The sequence below is a fragment of the Coregonus lavaretus genome (assembly GCF_964263955.1).
Source record: "Coregonus lavaretus genome assembly, chromosome: 4".
In the NCBI taxonomy this organism is placed as follows: domain Eukaryota; kingdom Metazoa; phylum Chordata; class Actinopteri; order Salmoniformes; family Salmonidae; genus Coregonus; species Coregonus lavaretus.
Window position 1 is genome coordinate 41,423,859 of NC_139991.1, and position 27,640 is coordinate 41,451,498.

General features: G+C 45.8%; 1 protein-coding gene across 1 annotated transcript; it reads right to left on the reverse strand.

Moving 5' to 3' along the window:
- Positions 1–1,370: 1,370 nt before the first annotated feature.
- Positions 1,371–27,340, reverse strand: LOC311127778 (malignant fibrous histiocytoma-amplified sequence 1 homolog). Its single transcript, XM_084159659.1, is given in 3 exon segments — positions 1,371–1,561; positions 1,564–1,655; positions 24,345–27,340. Coding segments are annotated over 3 exon segments (3,126 nt in total). The 5' UTR covers positions 27,283–27,340; the 3' UTR covers positions 1,371–1,465.
- Positions 27,341–27,640: the final 300 nt, after the last annotated feature.

Here is a 27,640-nt window from a genome sequence, read left to right on the forward strand (position 1 = left end):
GGTGACAACTTGTGTCAATATACAAAAATAAAGATATTATATACAAAAGTTATCAACTTTTTTCTTGCATGTTTTAAACATATTGCATTATCTCCCCATACCAGTGAAAAACATCTTGAAATAAATTCCTCTATTCCAACATGACCAAATATAGTGTTGTGAAGACTTCAAACTCAACACCTACAGACATCTTTTTCTGTTTCCTTTAGAGAACATGATTATCTTTTATTTACATACAATGATCATTTTTGAACAAGTCTAAAGCGAAACGGAGTACTTTTAACTTTTCTTACTAAAGCTGAAAATGGCAAATCACAGATACATCACACCATAATCAGGATTTGCTACAATGAAACAAGTCCTGCTGAAATTGAATTTCCTTGGCATAAAGGCAGTCCACCGACTTTACATAATATGCAATTACAGCATTTACTTCATATGATACATCTTCCCCTTTGCAAGCGAAGGTTAAGGTTTGTACATGGGTAACGTGTGTTGTGTTCTTTAAGAGGAAGTGGTGGTCATGTGTTTAGCTACACAAGACCGTATTTGGTTTACAGACAGATAGAAACAGACAGATAGACAGGCGGATAGACCCCACAACTGTCAGTCATAGCATGATATCGCAGGAGGTTCAGTCAGTTCTCTTTCCTATGTTCTTCAATCACAGCCTTTACATGTGCACAGGAAAATGAGCATTACGGGAAATTAGAATGGGTAGCAGTCCCGCCAAGAGGTTTCCACCATTTCATGACACCACTAAGTAGTAAAGAGAGAAACCCGTCCAAGTCTTTGCCCCCTCATCTCTCGATTGTTGAATTGATAGCATGGATAGATAGTTGATGCGGTGGATTTCCTGTGTTCCGTCTGGGGTAGGTTGTAGGCAGAGGTTTGTCATAGATCTGGAGGGCAGCATGGAGTAAGAGAGATGGAAAAGACACTGCTTGTTGATTACAGCATGGGTCTTAAAAACGACCCAGGTAAAGGTTTGCTTTCAGCCAAAGTCCTGTAATACGGTCATCATAGTGAGGCAGTGTAAGAACAGCTGGATAACCTGCAAAAAAAATAAAATACAAAGAATATAAGATATTCTTACTTATAATGATATACTTTGTCATAAGTACATCTTCACTACCATCAACGCTATTCATGTATATTCAATTACAGGTTAGATGTCGATCCATTTACACAGTATATAGAAGCTTCTAAGAATCTAACCCTCTAGTTACTAACCTATGACCCTTTCTAGAAGAGCAAACCCTGTATAAATATTGCAAGATACTTACAGTTATCGGCTCTACTGCATCCAGCTGACAGTGCATATCTCTGTGACCTTGCATGGCTGTGTGTCCAGTCAGGCTGCTGCCTGAGGGGGTTGAGGGGGTTCAGAGGGAGAGCTGGGTTGTGGGGTTCAGAGGGAGAGCTGGGGTGTGGGGTTCAGACTCAGGTGTGCGGCAGGTGTTGGCTAGAGAGTCAGGCGTGAGGGTACAGTCAGACAGGACAGTAGAGGCCAGGCCGCAGGGCTCATTTGAGACAGGGGCTGACCACAGTGGGCGTAGGGGGGTAAACCAGCGCCACGTTGACCCGCTCCAAACCATTCTTTGGGCAGATTATCTCAGTCAGCCCCTCGGGGCGCGGCTGGCTTAGAAGCTCACCTAAGAAAGAGTGAAACGGGGGGAGGGAGGGGGAGAGTTAGTTTAAAAATAATACTCAATTATCCAATCGACAAAGATTATTTATCCAATGATATCAGGATATAGTGGATTTTGTACAGGATCCCAAGTCAATGTTTTGCCAAGATTTGAGCTGTAACAAAATAGTTCTTTATTCGTCCACTAGATGGCGATTTCACTGCATTACCACTGATTGCCAGAGCCTGCTACAGAGCAAAATGAGCACAATAACTGCATGTTCATTTCCCTTGAGACCTCTGTGGAGTGGAGGGCTCCATCAGGCTTTGTTTAATAGCTGCAGATCCACTCATATTGAAAGGATGTGTCCTCGTCAGCAAAACCACAAGGCACTGGCAGTTTGCTGGGGAATGTGTGTTAGTGAGAAAGAGAGCTTGTGCCTGCTTGTGTTTGAATATGCATGTGCATGTGAACGTGCATGTGTGTTTATCATCACATTTTCTGTAATCAAGGACGTTTCCTCACTATCAGCACAGACCAGGCTGTATGTCACATGTTCTGGCCTTCCAAATATGGGAAAAACTCAGTAACAGGCCATCTGTAGCTGTATAACCACTGTTCTGTGATCCAGAAAAACATGCCTGGCCTTCATTCCCTATCAAGGACCACTTCATATCTAACGAGCAATATGTAAAACAGGCTTCAGTTGTTGGTAGATAGATTTACTCATCATCTTCTAGAAAACGAACCTTAATAATTACTACTCATACAGCTTTAGTTTGTTTGAAAGGAGGGATCTAGGCAGAACATTTTTGAAAAACCTCTTCTTTCTGTTTTCAGAACAATAGCAGGAAACGGAACAGGTGCAGCACAAACAGAATCAGAAACACTGCGAAAGGCAAACACTAACATCCTCTGCAGCATCCTTAATGGAAAGAAACTCTGCTTCTAAAAGAAGTCTGAGTGGCACAGCCAGGGTTCCTCCAAACGCTGTCAGCCAGTTCGCAACTAACAGGGCATTGTGGGATGCTGTGCGTGAGTCTGTTTGTGATGATGGTGGGGTATCGGTCCGATTGAGGCAGGCAGAAACAATGAGTTGTTACATCATCCGTCACTGAATAAGATTACAGTCATCCTGCCTGGCTGGCTGGCTGCCTCTGACAGTAATGCAGTGCAGCACTAGACTACACCCATCAGATAGAGCATGTACTAAACCCACTCACTGTCTGTACACAGACAGTCTGACCACACACTGCTACTATAGCCAACTGGATAATGTACTCACATAGTGCTTTGAAGTCCATGAGACAAACAGTTGTTAAATTCTATCAGTAACACTATGTCACTACATTCTCTATCATTATGGTTTTATTATAAAATCTCTGTTGTGTGATATAAAGGCAAACCCAATCAATATGTTAGAGAGGGAGGGGACAAAACTGAGCACAGGGGGAGAGAGAGAGAGAGAGAATGTTGCATGCTACTTTTACAGAATCATCTATACTCACCGGCTTGTACCATGCTCAGAGCTCACATGATTTTAATGGTTTAGCTTTAAGAATGGATTAGGCCCGATTATCCTTTTCCTTGGCTAAATAATGATGCACCCCTCTTGTTCGGCTCTGTTAGGCATCTGCCTAGATAGCTCACTAATATTGTATTGACCCATCACCAGCAGGATCTGGGCTTATCTGCTCCAGACAAAGATTGACCTGGTTTTACATTTACATTTAAGTCATTTAGCAGACGCTCTTATCCAGAGCAACTTACAGTTAGTGGATGCATACATATATATATATATATTTTCATACAGGCCCCTCGTGGGAAACGAACCCACATCCCTGCCAGCCAAAACCTCCCCTACATTGGACGACGCTGGACCAATTGTGCGCCGCCGGTCGCGGCCGGCTGCGACAGAGCCTGGACTCGAACCAGGATCTCTAGTGGCACAGCTAGCACTGCAATGCAGTGCCTTAGACCACTGCGCCACTCGGGAGTTTTACTATCTGCATCTCATATCCTCCTGATCTGCAGGGTCAACACTATGCAGCGCCAGTCCTGTCTCCTAGGCTGTGTGACCATGTCTGTCACCATGCTGTAAAACTAGAACCCTCGTAGCAACCCTATCCAAAAGGCAATGGGGACATTTTGTTACCAAGGATATGGCTAGTTTGTTACCATGGTTGATATTTGCTCTGGTCTTGGTATGTCTAATCATTTCAAGCGCTGTTCATTTCTCTATGTGTCCTACTTCTGAAACAATTTAGTTCACCACTGATTTTCTTCCCTACACTCAACACAATGTATAGGATTCATCCCAATGCATGTTCTTCCCTCTGGGTGTGTAGAGTAGTAGCCTATCTAATAGCCTGTCCTTAGCAGCACTTCAACCATTAGGCCCATTGATTTTCTCTTCTCCTCATCAGGACAAAGCATGGGGTCCAACTAGCACGCTGGAGTTGTTTTTTTACTGGAAACAGACAGACTGGAATAACGGTGAAAGTCATGGTATTTCTTGTCCTGGTAAAAAGGTTTGATTTTCACAGTATTGTGATTGTAGTGCTGCTGTTCACTGCAATACAGTCAGAACGTATAACATTCCAGTTTTGCTATACAGGACATCCTGACATGTGATGTATTAGTGGTTCATTCCTGAGAATGTTGCTGGCACCAGATCTCTCAGTGTGGAAACAGTGGGGAGTCTGTTACAGGAAGCATAGATGCTGAATCACACAGCCAGTTATCTCTGCCTCTCCCTTCATCTGGGTCAGTCAGACAGAGGACAGTAAAAGCACCCACTCCAGTCTCACCTCCTTCACTGCTCACTGGGTGTAGGCTAATCATACAGTATGCAGATGGACAGAGGACTCTGTTGGCCCTGACATCAAGGACTAGGAATGTGCTATTCATCTCTACTCCCCCTCCTCACTGAAATATCATCAGCAGGCAGGTAGGATAATGAGCCTGTACATTCCTGTGCTGCTGCTCTGCTCTGCTAGGCTTGATCTTCTGCCAGGCCCTCCATTTCTACTCTTTTTCTCTTTTATTCTCCACTGAACTCCACCGCTGCCGCCATAAGAGGAAAACTGCTATTTCTCCAGGCTCGCTAGGGGGAAAAAATGGCTATTTTCCTGTTTCCAAGAAAGTCCCAGTAGGATGCTGAACGTGTTTGGAAAAACACAGGAGGAGTCTAGACGAGAATGTCCACGACTTGTCTTTTCACAATGGACTCCAAGGTCCTCCGTCCTTCTCTTCCACTTCCCCTTTTGTCCCGGCTTTAGGCATCATTGGAAAGAGAAGGAGAAGAGGGTCGGGGGCTGTAGGGGGGGGTCATTTCAAAGAAGGCTATTGACAATGATCAATAATGATACGCACTCAGAGAGAAGTGGAGAGGGGCATGTGAACACATGAAAGGGCCTGATGTCTGAGGGTGTCGGACTCAATTACTTTCTCTTTCATTTCTCTTTCTCTGTACACATTGTTTCTGTAGGAAGATCAAATGGGTCACTTGTAGTCAGCCACCATCCCCCACAAAGGGAATGACCCTCAGCATCCAATCAACAGACTGAATTTACAGGCCTTGTCCATCCCCCATTCCTTCACAACAACAACATTTCCCCAAGTTTCAATCATCGTCTGCTTTTACACACTAATTTCCGCTTACTCATCCACAGGTTACATCATCCATTATACAATAAAAAGGAGGTGTTCCTCCCTCCTTCCACATCTGCCACGCTCCACACTGGTAGGTGAGGACTCAAAATCAAACTGGGGTTTGAAATAAACTCCTGTATTTAGAGAAGCGGTTGATCAGATCGATACAAAGCCGGAGTTCTTCACAGGGAAATGCTTTGTCAGCTGTTCTAACAGAAACAAAAACAATGCCACTTAGAGGTGGCGACTTTCACTCGCGGACTCAGTAACAGCCAATGCCATGACAAAGCTGGCAGTGTGCCCAGGTCAGGCCTAAAGCAAACAGGGCTGCCAGCTAGCTGCCTTCTGCCCAGTATCCACACTCACCCTCAGGGGGTCGGTAGAAACAGGAAGCATCCAGTTTTCAAGGGTAAAGGAGAGTAGAGGTGAAGCCTGAAAATCGGATGCTTATGGATTCTGACGACCCCGCTCAGGCGTTTATTTTACACCTGCTACATTAGGTTACTCCACACTCCATATTAATGAGGGGAAAGAGGAGAACACCTCTTCCTTCATTGACCTATTCAGAGCTAACACAACCGCCATGGATTAAATAAACTACACCAAACAGAAGAACGCACACAGAACAAACACAGTGAGCATGTCATAGCCATATTCATAATCACCTTTAGGGCTAAACAGGGCAGAGGGGGGATTGGACAAAGAACAAAAGATAAAATCAGCTTAGGTCACAGCAAAGGGATTTCAGGAACTAATTCCACAGTTTAATCCCCAACCCCATGGATGACGGTCCTCGTGATGGCATCTACACATGTCCCAGCCCCAGCCATCTATTGTAGCATTCCATTCCAAGTCAACAGGAATTATTATGCTCTTGGAGCATATCCACACAAAAGGGTAACAAAACAACACTACCAACCTCCTCTATCAGCCTACAGCCTGCCACTGCCGACCCCTTTCACAAAACAACATGCCCGACAGGTCTAGCTTTCTAGATGTATAACTCATTTGTGTGTGTGTGTGTGTGTGTGTGTGTGTGTTGGGCCCACAAAAATACCACTGGGACTCAAGTGGATTGAAACAGGGAGGAAACACCAGCTTCTCTGAGGCAGGGGACAAAGGAGGGCAGTGGCTGTATTCAAGCTACACCCTGCAGCCTCAGTCCTGTTGGGGGGGCTGTGTGGACACAATGGCCCTACAACTGTAGGGGCTGTGTGTGAGAGATCCTGGAACCCCCACCGCTATATTTTTTATTTATTTATTTTATTGTACCTTTATTTAACTAGGCAAGTCAGTTAAGAACAAATTCTTATTTACAATGACGGCCTACACCGGCCAAACCCGGACGACGCTGGGCCAATTGTGCGCTGCCCTATGGGACTCCCAATCACGGCCGGTTGTGATACGCCATCATTAGCATGCACTCATACCAGAGGAGGATTTCCACCAGCTCCCGTGCTCTAATTAGTCACACAGGACTGACTGCAGTTTTCTGTTGAAACAGACAGAATAATTGGACGGGGAAATCGACCTGCACTTAAAAAAACATATGGTTTATCTGAGAATGGATACCTGACAGACTCATGACAGAAATGAGTCAGACCTCCCAATGCAATACCTGATGTGTTGTTGTAAACCTACTGTATTTGAACTACGACCCAGGAATACATAAAGCTGAGATAAAGACAGAGCTACTACTGTAATCTTTATTGTGTTGTAATAATATCCTATAATAACTATCCAGTCCTAACATACCATTACGTTTTCACCAGCGCATCCAAGCAGAGACATGCTTCTGGCAAAACCTTTTACAGTCTGAAATTTGGGTCAAGTGTGTCCACATCTCCAGGAATGTACCTCTTAAGTGTTAATGGGACAAAACAAACAGCTGTCCCGTATGTGTGACTGGAATACAGTTGCTCACACGATTTTCTATTTTCTGTCTAAATTCAGCTAGCAGTTAGCTAACACTGATCATGAAGGCCCCAGGCCTAAATAATCTTAGTATTTTCAGTGTATTTTCAGGGTGATTTATCATGGTAGAAGACTAGCCTGTATCTCAACAACCTCAAATTGGTTCAGAAGATTTCCTTTCACTTCTTCAGCTGGAGTGTCCTCTGTCCTAAAGTTCAACTGGCCCACATATGTCCCTCATCAGCAGCCTACCATTTGACCCCTCACAGAGAACAGTGACAGAAATCTACACCAGTACAGGGAAAGAGAGCTCAGGTTGCCTGTACATAGTCCGATCAGTTCAGGTTCTTCCTCAGTAAAGACAGTGAGGCTTGTACAGTCAGGAACTCAGGACGTTTGGATGCCAGAGTATTGGCATACTCTGACCTTTGAGTTTCTAGTAAAAAGATCAGACATCTTGGACAGTAGAGAAGACACAGTGCTCGGGTTGCCACCAGTGCAGCATCAGACCATGCAGTAGTGCCCGGGGCAGGCAGAGAGAGAGCAGTGAGTGAGTGGTAGACATAGGGTAGAGGGCACAGGCAGCTGCTCTGAGATCAGATCCAGAGGCCCGCAGCTCAGTCAGAGGATTAGCACCACAGTGTGTTAAACAACAGTCAGGCCAATTACGTCACATGAAGCAGCCGGTCATTATCAACAAACACGGCCAGAGACAAGTGCACACACTCAGTCTCACTGACACAGACAGACATATAGCACAATGCTACATACACAAACACACAGTTCTGTTTTCCATGACACCCAAAACACACACAGAGTTTAGCAGCCGTCTGGTGGTCAGATGCGGTTGAGTCAGGGCTGGGTGCTAATGAGATTTCCACACAGGCAGCCGTCTGCTCTGCCCACTGAGCTGTGCAGGTGAGAAGGCCCAGGACGAGGCCCAGACAGAACACCATTCAAATGACCTCCCGAGTGGCGCAGTGGTCTAAGGCACTGCATCGCAGTGCTAGCTGTGCCACTAGAGATCCTGGTTCGAATCCAGGCTCTGTCGTAGCCGGCCGCAACCGGGAGACCCATGGGGCAGCGCACAATTGGCCCAGCATCGTCCAGGGTAGGGCAGGGATGTAGCTCAGTTGGTAGAGCATGGTGTTTGCAACGCCAGGGTTGTGGGATCGATTCCCACGGGAAAATAAAAAAATTATGTATGCACTCACTAACTGTAAGTTGCTCTGGATAAGAGCGTCTGCTAAATGACAAACATTTAAATGTCCTAATGAAAACCACATTCTTTCTACTTTACATAACACACATTTTGATCACCAGGGTCATTACCTTACACATACTGCATATTGAGGGTTTTAAATCACTTAAAGTTCTGTTGTTACTAGCCTATGTCTGTGACATCTGGTGTGTACCATAAACTTTGGTCGCCTCAGCCAAGACCTACTCTGTCTCCACCCCAAAAAAAATCCTGCAATTTGATTGGCTTTGGGTGTTGGACTGGCTTTCCTTGGCCAGCTAAAGTAAGTGTTCCAGTTTTAGTTGCTGCATCAATTTGGACCACCACCTTGATGAGATCATCATTCGTCTGATGAGGTAACGGACTATTTGTTTATGAACAATGCACATTGCCAGAAAGTAGGGGGCATAATTACACATCAGTTTGCTTCTAGTCGAGTTCTAATAAACTCCTTAAATCCAAAGGAGGGAAATATTGACCAAATCATAAAATAGTTGCTCCTATCAGTTATATAAAGCGCTGCAGTCCGCTATAGAACAAGATGTGGGGTAAAACAAACACTAGACACAAATGTAGAAACACTTCGCTGACTAGTCTGATAAGGGTCAGGGTTACACAGACAGAGGGAGATAGTTGTGTCTCCAGTCTAATCTTAGAGGCAGCTTAACAAAGAGAGACAGGAAGATATCGTGACCAGTCTCTCAAACACGTTAAATTAGAGTAATCCCTTTTGAACAGCGAGTGGCTCCTGCCTCCTGACACGGACGGGCCCACAGCCTGAGGAATGTGTGCCCTCCTTCTCTGCCAGAGGAGATGGCACAAAAATAACCCATTCTGGCCATTCCACAGTGGGTTGCCTTGGAGACTGAGTTGGGCCTGCCTTGCAAACAGGAAGTGGGCCAGACGAGAATCTGGCAATGTCAAAGGCAGCCTTCTGGGGTCCTTTAGGATGGAGAGGGGAAGACGGGAGAACCAGCCAGCCAGCCAGCCAGTAGCACTTGTGTGTTTAAGATGGCTGTGGTTAAAGTGGAGCTTAATCCTGGCAGGCAGAGAAGAGAGTTTAATCACAGCGGCATTATCCTGCACATGAACAAATCTGCAGTAAAGAGAGCTGAGGAGGCAGTAACATAGTGCAGACAGGCTCCTATCATAGCCAGGGCAGTAACATAGTGCAGATAGGCTCCTATCATAGCCAGGGCAGTAACATAGTGCAGACAGGCTCCTATCATAGCCAGGGCAGTAACATAGTGCAGACAGGCTTCTATCATAGCCAGGGCAGTAACATAGTGCAGACAGGCTCCTATCATAGCCAGGGCAGTAACATAGTGCAGACAGGCTCCTATCATAGCCAGGGCAGTAACATAGTGCAGACAGGCTCCTATCATAGCCAGGGCAGTAACATAGTACAGACAGGCTCCTATCATAGCCAGGGCAGTAACATAGTGCAGACAGGCTTCTATCATAGCCAGGGCAGTAACATAGTGCAGACAGGCTCCTATCATAGCCAGGGCAGTAACATAGTGCAGACAGGCTCCTATCATAGCCAGGGCAGGCTATGGAATAACTACTAGAAGACCATTATATTCTCCCCTGTATATTGCATGTGTGTGCGCACAGAGACAGCTGCTGCTCATCTGTTCGGACAGTGGTGTGTGCTGCAGGGCCAGATGTTAACATCTGGTGCATAATGAGATGATCGCCCTGATGCAGCACAGCAGTCAAAACAGCCCCAGCCCCACTGCCCTCCTTTCATCTCCTCTCCCTTTGACACTGAAGCTGTCCAATCTCATTATCAGCCCACTCATACTGATGGGCCTGGCTGGTGTGGATGACATAAGGTCCTAAATCACCATCATGTCCATTTTGAATGAGAAAATCCTTGAGCTTAGCTAAAGGAATGCTAATATACAGTAATGCATATTAAACAGATATCCCTTTAAACACTGGGTGCTGTAGATCGGCTTGTTGTAGCAAGGTCAGAAATGGAAACAAAAAAATGACTAAAAATGGGTTTAATGGTAACACCTGTAACACTTGGCGACTGTATCCCGCAGGCAAATACACCATGTGACGTGACTAGCAAATATGCATCAGTCTGCCCCAGGGAAATGGGAGTGAGAGCAGGAGAGAGGAAAAAAAGAGATTCCCTCCAGCAAAATGAATGCAAATATTGTCCACTCGAGCAAAAGAGCACATTTTTCCTGTGTGTAAATGTCTTGCATAAAATCTGTCACATTCAAATGTAGCCTATATCAAAACATTGCAAATGGACACAGTCCGTATACAAATCTGCTCGCGCATGGATACATGAATTACATGGTAATGTCACAACATGAGAGAACCAATTGTGAAAATAAACCCAAAGTAGAACCAACAACAGAGGTGCTCCTAAAATAGCTGTCCATTCCTTGGGGGTCACCAAACCAGGGGGTCAGTGTGTCCGAAGGGGCCCTGGGCATGATTACGTAACCGGCTGTGGACAGAATGCTACTGAACAGCCCTGTGTATTAATTAGCAGCTATCAGTAGTAGCTAGGTTATCATGGTCATTAGACAGCCTGCTCATCTCTGCCATGCTGCACATCCCCCCCCACAAAAACAACCCACATACTATAAATATGTACACTCATTGGTTGGGTTTAAAGTCCATTCATTTATCGTTCCTCATGCAGAGCTAAGTAATTGGCAGCTGACAAGGCAATCTGCAAGGGACTGAACTGATCTGAGGACAGGTTCGTTCTCCTTGTTATCATGGTCGAATTACCGGCCAGGGGGCCCCCATTGATTTTGTTAGTCTCACTCAGATATCATATAAAAAACTGCAAACATTTCTCTCCACCCTATGGCAAAATGTGTAGAACGGCAGGAAATTAGCTATAAAACTAACATTTTCTCTACACCCCATGGCGAAGTGTGTGGAATTGCACAAAATTTACTCTAAAACAAACCGTGGATGTGGGTATGCAGACCCGTGAGCAACTGCAGCCCCATGATGAGTTCAGATTTTTCTATGGCCCCCACCCCCATCAAAGTTCTCTATCCCTGGCCTAGAGGAACATTGTGCTCATGCTTCATCCAGGACGTGAACTGTTCGACGGTGCCCAACGACCCATTTCCACCATTGCTATCAGCTCCAGACCTCTGACCATGTCAAAGGAGTGTGCGCTGACCGGAAGAAAAGCCTGAAAGCCTGAATGTGCAGAGCTATAAATGAGAGTGCCCTAATTCTATTTCCAGACACCATTTCCCTTTCAAGGCAGACAATGGCCCGGCAAATGAAAAAAACTCCACTCCCTTCTAGGAAAACTACAAGTTTCAGCCTTGATGGCTTTGGTCAACACATTCAGGATTTTGACTGATGCTAGCGGGCAAAGGGGGAACGCTATGCTGAAAAGGGTTTGATATCATTCACAAAACGAAGGCTGGCAACCAGGCTTGCGGAACCCATACATTATGAATACAGCAACACCACCATCTTTGCTCAGGGTTGTGGATGAAACTAAACTCTGCGAGGAATTCTGTATTCACACAACCGTCTATTGACAAGCAGCTAGAAACTGTGTCCCTCAGTCTGTGGTAACAACGCGAGCGTTCAGTAGCTGCGGTGGCAGGATGAGCATTTAGCAGCATTGTCGCTGTGGTTGCAAGGCCAGTGTTTAGTACAGACGTGGTTTCAAACTCCAGCCAGCCTTTTGGTTGTAAATTATAACAGTCCAGACCATTTTCAGCCCATCAGATGAGTATTCCATAAGTGGGAGGAATACTCAGTAACCACAGAAACATAGCAAGTTAAAAGCAGTTATTTGGGATTCTTATTTTGGAAGCAAATTAAACCTGACAGACGAAGTAAATAAACAAGTCTGTAGACTTTAACAGCAAAACATTTCAAGAGTCTATATAAAATATTTTATAACAATATACGTATAATCCTTATGCCTCAGCCACAGAAAAACAACAGTAATGACTTCGATACAGTTGATAGAACATTTCATTTTTTGTCTATCTGGGAGATGTACTGTCTGTAAGCCAAAATTATTTGCTTTTTAAAGCCAATCTCGTTTAGAAGAATCCTTTGTTTCCCCCTCACCTCAGACATCTGATGTCTCCACCCACACATTGGTGTAGGATCTCTGCACTGCCCATGTGATGAGGTCAGGCTTCCAGGTGACCAGTAATCTAACGTAGCAGGTGTAAAATAACTAGATCCCCCTACATTCTGGTCTTGACGAGAAGAAAAAAAACTGTAGGGGCAGGTTCTCTTCTGCCCTGTTCTAGCAATCCAGTAAATGTGGAGGAAGAGTTAAGATGGAGTGTCGCCTCGTAAACGTCCAAAAACAGAAGTCACGTCACAGGCTCTCTTCCATTTCCCCTGAAAACCGGAACTTCCGGTTGTTGACGACCTCGCAGAGGCTACTGTTCCACAGACAGCTTCTCCCACTCTTGTTTGCGGCAGAATTGAGTGGGAAAAGTCGCAAAATGATATCAAAACCATAGAAAACCCTCTGCGTCAAAACTAGCCAAAGGCAGCTTGAAAAGTAGCCGAATTTGTCACTAGACTCTTCTACCAATAGAAGTCGCTGGAGGGGTCTGAAAACTCGCTAAACATAGACAAAGTCACTAAATTGGAAAAATTGAGGTTCTCTTCTGCACTGTTCAACCAATCCAGTAAATGTAGAGGAGGAGTTATGATGGAGTGTCGCCTTGTTAACGTCTGAAAGCGGAAGTCGCGTCACAGGCTCTTTCCATTTCCCCTGGCCTAGAGGAACATTGTGCTCATGCGTCATCCAGGACGTGAACTGTCCGATGGTGCCCAGCGGCCCATTTCCACCATTGCGATCAGCTCTAGACCTCTGACCACGTCAAAGGAGTGTGCGCTGACCGGAAGAAAAGCCTGAAAGCCTGAACGTGCAGAGCAATAAATGAGAGTGCCCTAATTTTATTTCCAGACATAATTTCCCTTTCAAGGCAGACAATGGCCCGCCAAATGAAAAAAACTCTGCTCCCTTCTAGGAAAACTACAAGTTTCAGCCTTGATGGCTTTGGTCAACGCATTCAGGATTTTGACTGATGCTAGCGGGCAAAGGGGGAAAGCTATGCTGAAAAGGGTTTGATATCATTCATAACACAAAACGAAGGCTGGCAACCAGGCTTGCAAAACCCATACATTATGAATACAGCAACAAAACCGGAACATCCGGTTGTTGGGGACTCGGCAGGATAGAAGCTATGAACCCATCCAACCCCGACAGCCACCGTCTGTCACATGTCTGAGAGATAATACAGTGGACAGGCTTACTGCACACAACTCCAGTTGGGCAGCCAACTGGTGACATAACAGGATTGACGTCCTCTCTGGGAGATTACTAGGCTGCGTTGAGGACAGATTTCATACAGCACAATAAAAAAACAAGTAGATAATATGGAAAACAACATTTAGAGCAGACCAAACCATCCAAAACCCACAGCAACTCCGAAAACAAACTTAGCTCACTGGTGTCTCATCCACCTAAGCCGTGCCAAATCAGTGTTAGCGTGTGGTTGAGAGTACACAGGTAGGTGCGGACAGGAGTAATTCCTCAGACTCTCAGCCAGGTATTTAGCTCCTAGCTATACCAAGAATTAGACAGAATTCACAGGTAGAAAATAAGATCATTTCAGCATGAGCTGTACAGGAAGACAATCATAGGTAGGCCTATGAAGCCCTATTTAACTTGATGTAAGGTCATCAGAGGGCCACATCTACTGTGAGACATCCATAAGACCATTACCCATGTGATGTCCACAGAGTTAAAAACAAAACAAAAACACCCTTTAGGCTAATCTTCTTTCATGTCAACAGCTCATTCACGTCACTAGCACAGACATACACAAACATACAAGACAGAGAAGACAACTTTAGGCTAACTGTACTGAACAGACAGACACAATTCAGAAGGCCACAGCAGCACGTCAGTCAGAGGGGCAATATCAGCTCTATCATTTTCACTTCCAGGCTTGTCCCTGACATCTGAACCTCTCCATTATAACAGAACCACCCCCAGGTTTCCTGCCACAATCACTAATATGATAACGATCTCTCTGCATCAACAGTTGTGACTGGCCCACATTCACTAGATACAGCCACTAAGCAACAAGTTAGGCCCTTCAGCAGTGTACTAAGTTTGTATTAATCAATACACTATTTGTAGTTTAGTCTGTGCCTCTCAGATCTCCAGTCTCTGAAACATTCCTGAAAACAGCTCTACTTTGGTTGTGAGATTCTGGCTCATTCTTCCAGAGTTCCTTGTGCTTGGCTGTTACTGTGAGGTAACAATCACCAGCCTCTCAGTTTTCTCCTGACCCTGCAGTCAGTCCTTGGCCAGAGCGTCTAAGCTGCGTCATTTCCCAGCACTTCCACCAGCGGAATGTTTTTATGGGCAAAACACTCACAGTAACCGGACAGAGAAGTTCCAGCTGAAGAGCTGCAAGAGACTGACTGACAGGTTTTCAACTTTTGCCTCATTTAGACTCCATTTCCATTCATTGTACTCAATTACTGGTACTGACAGCTCCATATTGATCAAGATTTCGAAAGGTGGTTTGCGACATTTTTAAACAATGAAACTTGATACTGAAAGCTGATACTACCACATATAAATCTTCTCTGTGATTCCTGTGACAGGTATCAATGTTGTGGCTTGTCTTACTTTCTCGTAAAGTTAGCCTTGGAGGCCTTTGGCTATATTTGGAGCACCCACCCATAAAATGAGACAGTTTTCTGTCTCCTGGGGTAAAGCACAATAATGTATCTTAAATTGGCCTAAGAATTCAGGACATTCCCCAGGGGATCTACAGAACATGTAAGGAGTCCAATTAAAATGACCACCATGTGGTGAGAAAACAATACAAGATGATTGTATGACTGATCTATGCTCCTCCTTGATACAGTATATCCATGGCTTACTGGGAAGAAGAAGATAGCCTGCCTGTAAGACTGTAATAACTAGCAAGCAGGGAGCCTTAGGGGCACTTATGGCTCACCGCTATTCATCCAATTCCTCAGCAAGCAGCTCATCCACAGTGAAAAGTCAACAGTTTTCTTATTCACTAAAACAAAAATAAGTATGAAGTCAGAATTAAACTAAAATAATGTGGGAACATGTCCCAACAAATGTTCCAGTGAACTGAAATGTCTTCATACCATCGTTGCTGGGCAGGCAGCCTAAAGTCTTGAGCTTTCAGTCATCTCATTTCTTTCATTTTTAGAATACAAAAGGATGTTGCAATTAGACAGGAAAAACTGGGTTCAATGTAACTATTATATCTCTAAAGGTGTGGGTGGATGAGGCTGTGAGGAGCTTAAGGGTAAGTGAGATGATGAACGTGTTTGTGTCTGTGTGTGTGCGTGTGTCTATGTGACTGACTGTGCGTCTATGTGACTATGCAACTGTGTGTGTGTGTGTGTGACTGTGTTTTCTGTGATAATCTCAGCTTTGCCTTCTTGGCCAGCCCCTTGCATGACCATTATCACTAGCGGCCTGATCCTAGCAGATCCACTAACTGGATTAGAGGGGTTTGCCCTGCGGTACGGAGTCAAACTGGGATTGAGGATCCACATAGAGAGGGAAAGTGCTTGAGGGCCTGCCTTCGACACTAAGAATCAAAGCTGGCTTTGGACACCACTCCCTGGATCTCTGCCCTTCAACCTGTCTGCTTCAACAACAGTCTTCACAAATCAAAATGGGATTTACAGACAGACACTTTGTTTACTACTGCTCATTCTTCAACGCCATAGTACCCTCCCTCCAAGCTCATCATTAAGCTCGGGGCCCTGGGTCTGAACCCCGCCCTGTGCAACTGGGTCCTGGACTTCCTGATGGGCCGCCCCCAGGTGAAGGTAGGGAACAACACTTCCACTACGCTGATCCTCAACACAGGGGACCCACAAGGGTGCGGCCTCAGCCCCCTCCTGTACTCCCTGTTCACCCATGACTGCGTGGCCACGCACACCTCCAACTCAATCATCAAGTTTGCAGATGACACAACAGTAGTAGACCTAATTACCAACAATGACGAGACAGCCTACAGGGAGGAGATGAGGGCTCTGGTGGAGTGGTGCCAGGAAAATAACCTCTCCCTCAACAAAGCGAAGGAGCTGATTGTGGACTTCAGGAGACAGCAAAGGGAGCACACCCCTATCCACATGGACGGGACCGCAGTGGAGAAGGTGAAAAGCTTCAAGTTCCTCGGCGTACACATCACTGACAATCTGAAATAGTCCACACACACAGACAGTGTGGTGAAGAACGCGCAACAGCGGCTCTTCAACATTAGGAGGCTGAAGAAATTCAGCTTGGCCCCTAAGACCCTCAAACTTTTACAGATGCACCATTGAGAGCATCCTGTCAGGCTGTATCACCGCCTGGTACGGTAACTGCACTGCCCGCAAGCGCAGGGCTCTCCAGAGGGTGGTGCGGTCTGCACAACGCATCACCGGGGGCACACTGCCTGCCCTCCAGGACACCTACAGCACCTGATGTCACAGGAAGGCCAAAAAGATAATCAAGGACATCAACCACCCGAGCCACGGCCAGTTCACCCCGCTACCATCCAGAAGGCGTGGTCAGTACAGGTGCATCAAAGCTGGGACAGAGAGACTGAAAAACAGCTTCCATCTCAAGGCCATCAGACTGTTAAATAGCCATCACTAACCGGCCTCCACCCAGTATACTGCCCTCCCTGAACTTAGTCACTGTCACTAGCCGGATACCACCCGGTTACTCAACCCTGCACCTTAGAAGATGCTGCCCTATGTACATAGACATGGAATCACTGGTCACTTTAATAATGTTTACATACTGTTTTACTCATTTCATATGTACATTTGAAGTCGGAAGTTTACATACACCAATTAGTATTTGGTAGCATTGCCTTTAAATTGTTTAACTTGGGTCAAATGTTTCGGGTAGCCTTCCACAAGCTTCCCACAATAAGTTGGGTGAATTTTGGCCCATTCCTCCTGACAGAGCTGGAGTAACTGAGTCAGGTTTGTAGGCCTCCTTGCTCGCACACGCTTTTTCAGTTCTGCCCACACATTTTCTATAGGATTGAGGTCAGGGCTTTGTGATGGCCACTCCAATACCTTTACTTTGTTGTCCTTAAGCCATTTTGCCACAACTTTGGAAGTATGCTTGGCGTCATTGTCCATTTGGAAGACCCATTTGCGACCAAGCTTTAACTTCCTGACTGATGTCTTGAGATGTTGCTTCAATATATCCACATAATTTTCCTTCCTCATGATGCCATCTATTTTGTGAAGTACACCAGTCCCTCCTGCAGCAAAGCACCCCCACAGCATGATGCTGCCACCCCCGTGCTTCACGGTTGGGATGGTGTTCTTCGGCTTGCAAGCATCCCCCTTTATCCTCCAAACATAACGATGGTCATTATGGCCAAACAGTTCTATTTTTGTTTCATCAGACCAGACGACATTTCTCCAAAAAGTACGATCTTTGTCCCCATGTGCAGTTGCAAACCGTAGTCTGGCTTTTTTATGGTGGTTTTGGAGCAGTGGCTTCTTCCTTGCTGAGCGACCTTTCAGGTTATGTCGATATAGGACTAGTTTTACTGTGGATATAGATACTTTTGTACCGGTTTCCTCCAGCATCTTCAAAAAGGTCCTTTACTATTGTTCTGGGATTGATTTGCACTTTTCGCACCAAAGTACGTTCATCTCTAGGAGACAGAATGCGTCTCCTTCCTGAGCGGTATGACGGCTGCGTGGTCCCATGGTGTTTATACAGTGAGGGAAAAAAGTATTTGATCCCCTGCTGATTTTGTACGTTTGCCCACTGACAAAGAAATGATCAGTCTATAATTTTAATGGTCGGCTTATTTGAACAGTGAGAGACAGAATCACATCAAGAAATCCAGAAAAGGCATGTCAAAAATGTTATAAATTCATTTGCATTTTAATGAGGGAAATAAGTATTTGACCCCTCTGCAAAATATGACTTAGTACTTGGTGGCAAAACCATTGTTGGCAATCACAGAGGTCAGACATTTCTTGTAGTTGGCCACCAGGTTTGCACACATCTCAGGAGGGATTTTGTCCAGCTCCTCTTTGCAGATCTTCTCCAAGTCATTAAGGTTGAGGCTGACGTTTGGCATCTCGAACCTTCAGCTCCCTCCACAGATTTTCTGTGGGATTAAGGTCTGGAGCCTGGCTAGGCCACTCCAGGACCTTAATGTGCTTCTTCTTGAGCCACTCCTTTGTTGCCTTGGCTGTGTGTTTTGGGTCATTATCTTGCTGGAATACCCATCCACGACCCATTTTCAATGCCCTGGCTGAGGGAAGGAGGTTCTCACCCAAGATTTGACGGTACATGGCCCCGTCCATCGTCCCTTTGATGCGGTGAAGTTGTCCTGTCCCCTTAGCAGAAAAACACCCCCAAAGCATAATGTTTCCACCTGCATGTTTGACGGTGGGGATGGTGTTCTTGGGGTCATAGGCAGCATTCCTCCTCCTCCAAACACGGCGAGTTGAGTTGATGCCAAAGAGCTCCATTTTGGTCTCATCTGACCACAACACTTTCACCCAGTTCTCCTCTGAATCATTCAGATGTTCATTGGCAAACTTCAGACGGGCCTGTATATGAACTTTCTTGAGCAGGGGGACCTTGCGGGCGCTGCAGGATTTCAGTCCTTCACGGTGTAGTGTGTTACCAATTGTTTTCTTGGTGACTATGGTCCCAGCTGCCTTGAGATCATTGACCAGATCCTCCCGTGTAGTTCTGGGCTGATTCCTCACCGTTCTCATTGATCATTGCAACTCCACGAGGTGAGATCTTGCATGGAGCCCCAGGCCGAGGGAGATTGACAGTTCTTTTGTGTTTCTTCCATTTGCGAATAATCGCACCAACTGTTGTCACCTTCTCACAAAGCTGCTTAGTGATGGTCTTGTAGCCCATTCCAGCCTTGTGTAGGTCTACAATCTTGTCCCTGACATCCTTGGAGAGCTCTTTGGTCTTGGCCATGGTGGAGAGTTTGGAATCTGATTGATCGATTGCTTCTGTGGACAGGTGTATTTTATACAGGTAACAAACTGAGATTAGGAGCACTCCCTTTAAGAGTGTGCTCCTAATCTCAGCTCGTTACCTGTATAAAAGACACCTGGGAGCCAGAAATCTTTCTGATTGAGAGGGGGTCAAATACTTATTTCCCTCATTAAAATGCAAATCAATTTATAACATTTTTGACATGCGTTTTTCTGGATTCTTTTGTTGTTATTCTGTCTCTCACTGTTCAAATAAACCTACCATTAAAATTATAGACTGATCATTTCCTTGTCAGTGGGCAAACGTACAGAATCAGCAGGGGATCAAATACTTTTTTCCCCTCACTGTACTTGCATACTATTGTTTGTACAGATGAACGTGGTACCTTCAGGCGTTTGAAAATTGCTCCCAAGGATGAACCAGACTTGTGGAGGTCTACAAAATAATGTCAGAGGTCTTGGCTGATTTCTTTTGATTTTCCCATGATGTCAAGTAAAGAGGCACTGAGTTTGAAGGTAGGCCTTGAAATACATCCACAGGTACACCTCCAATTGACTCAAATGATGTCAATTAGCCTATCAGAAGCTCCTAAAGCCATGATATCATCTTCTAGAATTTTCCAAGCTGTTTAAAGGCACAGTCAACTTAGTGTATGTAGACTTTTGACCCACTGGAATTGTGATACAGTGAATTATAAATTAAATAATCTGTCTGTAAACAATTGTTGGAAAAATTACTTGTGTCATGCACAAAGTAGGTGTCCTAACCGACTTGCCAAATGTATAGTTTGTTAACAAGAAATTCGTGGAGTGGTTGAAAAACGAGTTTTAATGACTCCAACCTAACTATGTAAACTTCCGACTTCAACTGTATATACTGTATTCTAGGCAATGCCACTCCGACATTGCTCGTCCTAATATTTATATATTTCTTCATTATTTTACTTGAGATGTGTGTATTGTTGGGAATTGTTAGATACTACTGCACTGTTGGAGCTAGGAACTCAAGCATTTCGCTACACCCGCAATAATATCTGCTAAATATGTGTATGTGACCAATAAAATTTGATTTGAAAAGAGCAGATGTACACAAAATACCATCCTCTTCCTTTGAACTTGTATGATGGGCACGAATGATCTGTGAGATAAGGCATCTTGGTAAGCAACTGAAATATATCTATGGTACTTAGCAACTTGGGATGTAATTGCAACCAAGCATGTTTAAAAGTTCACAGGTTGACAACCAGATATATAGGCCAGTAGGTTTATTTGTTGTGCTGTTACTGTACGGCAATTCACAGAGTAGGCTTAAGCATTGGGCAGGGAAGAAGGTTGCTACACGAGGTACAGCAAAGTACAGGAGAAGGGCAGACCCTGGGCGCCCAGCCAGAGATCATGCTCTGGTTTCTCACACGTTTTTCCACTTATGGTCGACTGACGGCAACTCGGATATCCGCACAAACACACTTTGAGACGTTTTTCAGGAACATGTACTGTACCCCAGCAAAAACCTCAGAGGTCAATAAGAATTCCACCAAAATGAGGGCTATTTGAACAGTATTTTAAACACCATTTGTGTGGTCAGGAGTGAGTGGGCACATCACTTTTAAGGATAACCTTTGTGACTAATCCCTGTGGAATGTGAAGGATCACATCCTTTCTGTTTATGACAAGTGTCATTATCTGTCCGATCAGCAGAAGGCAACAAACTCATCTGGATGTGTGTGGAAGAGGAAATCATAATTAAAAGCACATTACTAATCACCCTCTGTCACTTAACACATACATTCAACACAAGCAAAAGCACAAACAGACTCTCACTTACACAACAAACACACACACTACAAGGTTTGTGGGGTTGCATCTTGTAGGGAGAAAATTGGTCTGCATGGCTGAGATTTCTTCAGCCATACAAAGGCAGATCAGGTCATGAATAAAAAGGGGATTGCATGCCTTTGTTCGATTCAGAGACGTCAGACCGAAACAGATGCAAGGAAAATATTATTGAGATGGAGGTCTTCTCTCTAGATTCCACAGAAGAAAGATTATATTCAAGTCCTCCATGTTTAGTCTGCTGGAGAGAGAGGAGCCCCAACACTGAGTCAACAAGCTGCAGCAGCCAAAAACATGGCCATATTAGGACAGATGAAAAGCTGTGCAGCTAAATGGAGGAGGAACACAGGTTGTGAAAAAGGTAGAACATTTTCATTTCTACAGGGACAAAGTAGTGGTAAAGGGACATTATAAAGGAGTTGAATCCCCAATGTTTTTACAGGAGAGCAAATCTATAGCAACCATTGAGTTGCTCCAGTGAACACAACAAGAGGGCACATTCCCATGGCAACAGGCAGGTGCAGCTGAGAGCCAGTCACCTGCAAAGTAACTACTTGAGTCAGTTGTTCTAGTTCAGCTATTGGCCAGTCTAAATTAATAAGCTCACAGCTGGGGTGGGTCGGAAGTAGGCTACAGTGCACAGGGTTAAAGTTCCATTAATTGAATTCCAAATCACTAACCTGCAACACATTACATCTCCCCCCCCCACGCAAACAAAACCGTCACCTCCCTTCCCTCTCACCCCATTCACTTTGTCAAAGTCTCCCAAGCATGATATCACGTCCAGCCTTGCTTCAATAAATACCCAAGCAGAAAGACTAGCTTGTGGTAGAGTAACTCTCTCACTCCTATCTAGCAGAGATTAGAATGATGCATGCCATGAAATGTGACACATTTACATAAGCACTAAGTAGTCACCATCTAGTTACTCCTCAGTTAAATAAACTGTTGGTGTCTACAGGACAATCACCTTGATAAACGTAATCCCTATATGTTGTGCCTTGCAAAATGTTGCAAACTACAACAGTATACAACAGTGCGTACTTTCCTCCTAACTCTCCTCTACTACAGTATATTACATATCATCTATCTGCCAGAGAACTGCCTTCCTTTAATCTACCGGCCAGTGTATGTGCCTAGCTAAGCTCCAGCGTATTAGTATAGCAGGCGCTGGTCTGTGTCCCGGCTCCCGGGCCAGTCAGACGGACGGTTGCGCCGGAAGCCTAGGCATGCCAGTGGAATAGCTCTGAAAAAGCACTGTCTCATGTGTACTGATTCAAAGCAGCAACGCCGCAGACGTGAACTAATCCACAAAAGACCGCCAAAGCCCACCCTGGGCCAGAGAGAGCGAGAGGGAGAGGTGGATGAGGGGATTGAAGCGTGAAAACGAGAGTATGTGTGGAGCTGACATAGGGAGAAATCAAATGAGGGTAGGAGGGCCAGGGATTGGGGTAGCTCCCCATCCAGCCAAGACCCAGCCGTCATTCTCTTGCCTGCTCAATTTAGGACCACAACTAAATGACGATATCAACAATCCTGGTTGACGCATAGCTCCAGCACTACAGACTGCTGCAGCAGAAGATACAAACAAGATCTGCATTATGAAAAGGCCTATTTAAAAACACTATTTAAAAAGGGAAAGACATCAGTCTGGCAGATTTTCTTTGATAGGGGCAGGAAAAGGAGTAGGCACTCTATTCACATACAAAAGAGTGCACTCGAGGTAATACGATGACATCACAACAAAATGATCTCATACTAGCAGCAGTAATGAGACAATGTAGGCCTACACTTTTCCCACTGAATGCATAAATAGGGAGACCTTTACTGATCTTGCCATATGGGCTTACACAGGTCTACTGATGTCTGGATGGCATAGTTTTTTTTGTCTACATAATGTGGTTCAAGCATTCATGACATTAGCCTGAAGAAGGCACAGTGATGCCGAAACGGTGGTTTTTTTACCCAATAAATTACTAGGGGGTTATACATATGGAGTGTGCGACTCGCTTTATTTTTATAGCTTACAGTTTATTCACCGTTAGTCAGCACCTCTACACTAAATAATTTTCTCTGGGTGTGCGCCAGCTCATGCTTTTTAATGGAAGGCTTTGTGTATCATAACAAAGAGCCGACAATGGGCTTGCTCGTGCTGTATGATCCATCTACTATAGTCACATTCCAAGAAAATAAAGCACATTGTGTTGCCATGGCAACCCTCAGTCTACACCACCATGTCAGAACTTGCCCATGATCTCAGCCATAGGCCGAGAACAGACAGCTCGGAGGCCAATTTGTGTCTCAGAGGTGGGGCTTGAGCCCACGGAGCTCTTCCCCCCTCCCTCTTTTAGCTGAGCTAATGTCACCAACAGCCGCACTGTAGCCTTTGTGTAGCCTCCATCCCCCACTGACTGACTGAACTTAAACCTAACGAGTCATTCTCACACGAACACAGCAATAAACCCCTATTTTGATTGACTATAGCACAAGAGCAGTGCATGAGTGTACAGAAAGGCTTTCACTTTCTCACTCAATCCTCCAAAGATTGTTTGACGCACTCATAATAGGTCGGAACATCTTACTGTTGGGTAATTCCACGGAGTGATGCTGACTCAAATTTGTTGTCGTTATTAGCGGTTCATTATTCTCTTTCATCCATTGAAATGAATCGCAGGAGAGGAGTATGTCATGAAAAACACATGTATCAGATGTCCCCTCCATGAGATATTTCCATAATGCCATGATGATTCTAAACCACTGGTAACTGATATACTTGAGTATAATTTTACACTTCAAGTTGCACTCACCACATATAACACTCAACATTCCCATTAAAATAATGCAAATAGGGGCGGGGTAATGTAAGCTACAAAGTCCTTTACACATCTTTGCTAAATTAGAAGTGTGAGAATGAAAATTAGCCTACTTCTGGGAGGCTTGACAAGGGACTCGATAGAGAGAGAGGGACTCGATAGAGAGGGGGACGAGAAAGAGAGTGAAAGAGAATCCAAGAGTCAGAGGGGGAAAAGCATGTTTACCTGGGAAGGTGTGTGGGTTGGGTGACCCTCTTTTGAGGCACTTGGAACACAGAACATGAACAGTATAGTAGAGCCCGGGCCACTCCTGCAGAAGGACATTGAGCTCCTCAACCAGTGGTGTTATCGCTTGCCAAGCAGTCCAGATATTTGGCAGGGAGGCATGGCTGGCTATGGACAGTGTCTCGGACTGCAGCCTGCCCCGAGCCGGACGGTAGCTGACCACCACAGGCACTTTACCACGATAGGCAAATATCTGGTGCCTCCCATCTGACCTCTGAACCACATGGCTGTTGATCTGCACACTGTAGCGTGCAAACAGTCCAGGAGGGAAGAGAAATGGGAAGCTGTATTCAATCTTCAACTGCTCCACAGAGAAGAAAGGACTAGCAGCCACTGAGCTCCCGTTCACCCAGGCCTCGGCATGGGGCTCCTCATTGCTGACATAGCTTGGGAACTTGTACCAGATGGTGGCCCCGTTCAGAGGCTTGCTGCGGGGCTTGTTGATGCAGTAGCAGACCCCCATCTTCTCCAGCAGCTCCATGATGAGGTGGAGGTCCTGTTGGGTCTGGATGAGAGGTCTCAGGAGCAGCCGGATGACGTTGGAAGGCAGGAGGCCGTGGCTGAGGAAGCCCTCCACATGGTGCTGTAGATGGGTGGCCCGGAGATTCTCTTCCTTCTCCCCCTCTATAACCACACTGGCCCTACCCTTGTCCCCCCTCGCACCATCTGACAGTAGCCTCTCCAGCAACGTGGACTCATCCCTCTGGAAGAAGACATTGAGGATGGCGATGAAGCGTGGCAGGTTGTGGAAGACGTACTCTTTTAGTGTCAGACTGTCCTCGAAGTAGAGTAGCTTCCCACTCTCATGCAGGTAGGACAGGGCACTCTGCAGGCGGTCCTCTGTGAGTCCTGCCTGGAGGCCCAAGCGGGCCGAGTCCCACCACGAGAGCCACAGGTCCTGGGGCTTAAAGTGCAGCTCCTCCAGCATCTGCCAGGACTTGGGCAGCACACGGTGGAGGTTGGGGAAGATGTCCCTGTGGTCAGCCACTGACATGAGCTTCTCCCTCAGCCTCTGGATGTTTCTCTGGCTCTCCGTGCAGCTGACACACAGGACAGGGGACAGGATCTGCAGCCTGTGGTTCAGCATGTACTGCAGCTGGGCTTTTTTTCGTCTCAGGTTCTTGTCTGTGACGCCGTAGAAGAGGATATGAGGGCTGGAGGTGCGGATGTTGTAGCCCTGTTCCAGGGCCTGGTCCACCTGTTGGGCGAGGGTCCGCAGACAATGGCTGTCCCACTTCTCCTGCAGGGCAATCTGTCTGTGGATATCCAGGCTCTTCTCTTCCACCTCCATGTCGCCACACAGGTCTGTGTGTGTGCCCACCATGCACACCACAGCGTGGGGCACTTTGGCACTGAGGAGGTGGAGGAAGTACCCCACGTGGGCGTAAAAGTTATTGGGTGAGTACGCTTTCAGATTCACAACGAGGATGTACAGAGCACCGGGTGAGAGAAAAAAAGGTTTGATGAGGTCATAGTTTGGCTTCCCTGACAGGTCATACACTAAAAATGTAAGACTGCGATCGGCGTCCGCTACCCAGTTAGTCACATCAATCCCTTTGTTTCCCTGAGCAGAGTTGGCATCCTGCTGCTCACTCACCACACTCTGTCTGAGCCTTGTTTTCCCAGCATTTTTCATTCCCATCAGGACCAGTTTTAACCTGGGCTTCACAGCGAGTTGGGAATGTGCGAGTTCCTTTTGATAGGCAGCGATGTAGGGGATTCCCTTCATACAGACCTCATAGGGAGGCTGGATGAGGGGGTTATCCTTCACCTTCCAAATGTTTACCTTGGAGAGTTTTCCAAAGTTATCTGGAAGTATGGCTATTTGATTACCCTGTAAAACAAGCTCTTCCAATCTCTCTAGCTCCACAATGGAGTCAGGCAGATAAGTAATCTTATTATTGTCCAACCAGAGGTTTGCCAGCCTACGCAGCTGGCCTATCTCCTCTGGGACAAAAGACAGTTTATTTCTGCTCAGGTAAAGCTCGTCTAGTCCTGTGATGTTTAGGATAACCTGGGGAAACTCCTCAAACTCATTAGAGGAAAGATTGACCATTTTAAGTCTCTGCAGGTTTCCAAAGGAACGAGGCAGAGCTGCTAGGTTGTTACTGTCCAGCATCAGGCTCTCCAGGTTGTGCAGCTGACAGAATGTGTCAGGTAACGAGGAGATGTGAATGCTGCTAAGCCACAGGATCTTGATGAACTGCAGTTTCATGATGTCCCCTGGTAGACACGCAAATGTATTCCCTGAGCAGTCGAGCTCCTCCAGGTCACTGAGGGCAAGAATCTCCGGGGGAAACTGGTTCAGGTTGTTGTGGTCGGCATCCAGAGTACGGAGCCTCCTGAGCTGTGAGAAGGACCTGGGGAAATCACGTATGTCATTGAAGCTTATGTCCAGCTCCTCCAAGAACTGCAGTGCCCCAATCTGTGACGGCAGGTACTGGATCTTGTTGTGACTGATGCAGAGCTTTTTCAGCCCCTTCAGCAGGCCTATATCCTCAGAGAAGTGGCTCAAGCAGTTGTGGCTCATGTCCAGTTCCACAAGTTGACCCAGTTCAAACACCACAAAAGGAACTGTGACAAATTTGTTCCTGCGGAGGACAAGGATACGCAGGTTTGTGAGGGTGGCCCCCAATCCTTCTGGTAATTCCTGCAGTGAGTTATTGCCCAAATTGAGCACCTCTATCTCGCTTATATTTTCAGGTAGAATTATCCTCTCCCGGTCTTTGGAGCAGATAGTGAGCTGACGCAGGTTGCTTCGCACCTTCCTAGAGCGGACAGCAGCATCTCTCCACAGCTTAACCGTTTTGAGATTGTTCTCCTTGTCCTCCATGGCTTTGCAGACCGACCCCTCCTCGTTTTCATTGAGAGGAATCATCAATTATCCTGGCAGCATCGTGGTCTAGGTGCTTGTTTTATCGATTAGTGTTCTTATCATCAACAATCCAAACAACGGGGAAAACGACAGTAACTCCATTTCGAGTAGGAGCAAGAAATAATGCTTTTCAATCCTATCAAGACGATTGGACCTGGCCAGCAGCGCTTCACGCATCTTCTTTTATCTACGGCCGCGAACTACACAATAAAAAGGGAAACCTACCACAATTTCAAGTCCATTTTAAAATCCAGGCGTTTCGGCTGGCCCCGCCAGCACATTCTCTGGTATCGTAGCATCCAATCGCGTCTATTATCAAACAAACAATGCATGAAATCAAACAACGGGAACGGTCACTTCT